A 2,747-nucleotide genomic window follows, 5' to 3' on the forward strand; every position below is an offset into this window, starting at 1 on the left:
AAATCAATGATTTCCCAGTCAAGCATCTTATCTCATAACTTTGAATACGACGTAGTATTCAATGAATGTTTGGTTAAAAGTTAAAAAGTTATGAAAGACTAGGTTGAGGGTACTGTTGATTTGATCTCTTAATTTAGAAGGAGATGGAAAAGACAGAATTACCGTGTAAAAATCAAATGGGGAAAGCATCCCAAAGACGTGGGAAAACTGTTTTATTTTCTGCTCTATTTTTAAAAAGGGTTGAGACATTCAATCCACAGTCCACACCTAACCTAAGAATCTTAACACACTGTAATTTCATTTCCAATTATTAAAAAAAAGGGCTCAATTTTTTCAACAATTCTCCGCGTGCTTCGTACGGAACCTAAAACAACCCGCCGAGTGAAACAACCGAGTCACCGAGTTTATAGCTTTAATATACGCGACGACCCGTTTGGGGGCGAATCTTGAATCTTTCTTACATTTCTATATAAAAAAAACATGACTTGCTGTTCCTTGTCATGTTTATCCTGGAAATGATAGAAAAAGAGAGGAAAACAGGAAAATAGAAGAATAAAGGAAAATAATGGAGTTCAGCTTGGATTTGAGTTTGGTTTATGTACCGAAAACTATATCTGAGTTTCTGAAAGAAGTTTCGAAGATAAAAAATGGGTTTCAAAGGCTATCCAAGATTACGGATTATCTTCAAAGATTGGAAGATGAGATGAAGAAAATTGATGCCTTTAAACGTGAACTTCCTCTTTGCATGCTTCTTCTCAAAGATGGTATTTTTAAAAAAATATATATTGTTTTAATTCTGAGTTTCACTTTTTTGTGGGATTTAATTTGATTTTCTTTTTTGATTTGATTTTAGGGATTGAGAGATTAAAGGAGGAAGAAATACAGTGTAAGGAAATGAATGATGGATCAGTGACCGAGGAAAACGGAAGGGAAACTATGGATAACGATGGCGGTGATAAGAAAAACTGGATGAGTTCAGTTCAGCTATGGAACTCTAATTTTAACAACGTTGATCCCCACAACAAACCCAACACAGTTCCAGAACTGAAACTGGTAATGTCCAAGCTAACTGTTTTCTTCTTCTTCTTCTTCTTCTTCTTCTTCTTCTTTTTTCCTTCTTTTTGAATCTTATTTTAAGGGGAAAATAGTTTAAATGTTTCCGGATTTGGAATTTGACAGACAAGTGAAGAAGGAGAAGATGGGTCTGAGAGTGAGAACCCAATTGAAATTTGTAATAAGCAAAGAAAGGGAGGGGCTTTTGTTCCATTTAAGGAACAAGCTGATAAGAAAGTTTCAGGGCTTTCCCTTATGACCCCAAGTTCTGAATTGGCTTCATGTATCTTGAAGAACAATGGCGGCTGCCGAATTGGTTCAGGCTTATATGCACAACAAAATCAAATTAAGTTTCAGACGAAGTCACAAATCCGACATGAGGAACAACCGCAGCAGCAGAATTCTAGGAAACAAAGGCGGTGCTGGTCGCCTGAGCTCCATAGACGATTTGTTGAGGCACTTCAACAGCTTGGAGGCTCTCAAGGTTAGACCTTTTTGATGTGTTTATTTACTTTTTTTTTTTAAGTAGTAGTGGTATTTAAGTTGAATTGAAAAACCCTTTTTGTTGTCTTTTATGAACAAAGGATTGGAATCTGGTTCTTTTTGAGAAAATACATGAATCAAGATCTTTTTTCTGAAAATATTCTGATTTGAGTTCTTTTGGAATCTATAGTTTTTAAATATGCCTGATTGGTTTATTGTGTTCGACAGTGGCCACTCCTAAGCAGATTAGAGAACTGATGCAAGTTGATGGTCTTACCAATGATGAAGTGAAAAGCCATTTGCAGGTTAGTCTTTAGCATATGGAATCTGCTCATCTTATCATCTTTAGTTTCTCCTTTCTGGTTTACTGATTTTGTGTGTGTGTGAATTTGGGTTTTATGTACAGAAATACAGACTTCATATCCGGAAACTCCCAGCTTCTTCTTCCGGGCAAGGGAATGAGCTGTGTTCAGCTCAAAATCAGTGCAATGGGAAGATGAAAGCAAGCATGTCACAGTCTGGTTCCCCACAAGGTCCCCTCCTTGGTAGTGCTTCAGCTAAAGATATGTCGAGTACCGGGGGCGACAGCATGGACACCGAAGATGAAAATTCCGATGGGCATAGTTGGAGAAGTGGGATTAAAAAGCCTGGAGAGGTTGATGTATAGTCGGATAACACTTATTCCCCATGAATTTTGCAGAAACGTGGGGAGAAAAACATATTGACTTACTGAGAATAATTTAGTATAACATCTAGAGGAATTTGAAATCAGTATTCTGTTTGAGGCACTAAGGGATTTCTAAGACATTATGCCGATATCATGGACTGGTTTAGTTTGTCTCCATGATTCAACTTCCTTCTCTGAATATGAAAGTTTGTCTAATTCCTGATGATGGATTTGTAGGAACCAAAATGACAATTTTTAAGAGTTCTTTCATTTATGTTTAGACTTAACCCTCTTTAATTTACAACTGATGTACTTTATATAATATATGTGATATTTGAGGTTTGATTTGCCTGGTTGTCATGCCTTTGTGGGATATCTCCAGTGGGAAGATTAGTGAGAAACTCAGGCATTCTTTATGCTCATTATGCTCTCAATTGCAGATATCATATGATCTAATTCGCAGCCACTGATGCCATGTAAAATGCCGATTTTGAGTCTTGTGGAACGTTTTGCCTCTTGATTTGGCTCAATTTCGAAGTGATTT

General features: G+C 36.8%; 1 protein-coding gene across 1 annotated transcript; it reads left to right on the top strand.

The window, feature by feature from the left end:
- The first annotated feature begins 268 nt into the window (after positions 1–268).
- Positions 269–2,483, top strand: LOC107933192 (transcription factor HHO5). Its single transcript, XM_016865361.2, has 5 exons — positions 269–764; positions 854–1,053; positions 1,180–1,537; positions 1,765–1,841; positions 1,943–2,483. Exons 1-5 carry the CDS (start codon positions 566–568, stop codon positions 2,201–2,203), a joined length of 1,095 nt encoding a protein of 364 aa, XP_016720850.1. The 5' UTR covers positions 269–565; the 3' UTR covers positions 2,204–2,483.
- The last annotated feature ends 264 nt before the right edge of the window (positions 2,484–2,747 follow it).

The sequence above is a fragment of the Gossypium hirsutum genome, chromosome A12 (assembly GCF_007990345.1).
Source record: "Gossypium hirsutum isolate 1008001.06 chromosome A12, Gossypium_hirsutum_v2.1, whole genome shotgun sequence".
NCBI lineage: Eukaryota > Viridiplantae > Streptophyta > Magnoliopsida > Malvales > Malvaceae > Gossypium > Gossypium hirsutum.

Excerpts from the sequence above, each read along its gene's own strand:
- LOC107933192 (XM_016865361.2), top strand. The coding sequence starts at position 566 with ATGGAGTTCAGCTTGGATTTGAGTTTGGTTTATGTACCGAAAACTATA. Across the intron at positions 1,054-1,179 it reads CAGTTCCAGAACTGAAACTG|ACAAGTGAAGAAGGAGAAGA; the intron begins GTAATGTCCAAG and ends GGAATTTGACAG. Across the intron at positions 1,538-1,764 it reads ACAGCTTGGAGGCTCTCAAG|TGGCCACTCCTAAGCAGATT; the intron begins GTTAGACCTTTT and ends TGTGTTCGACAG.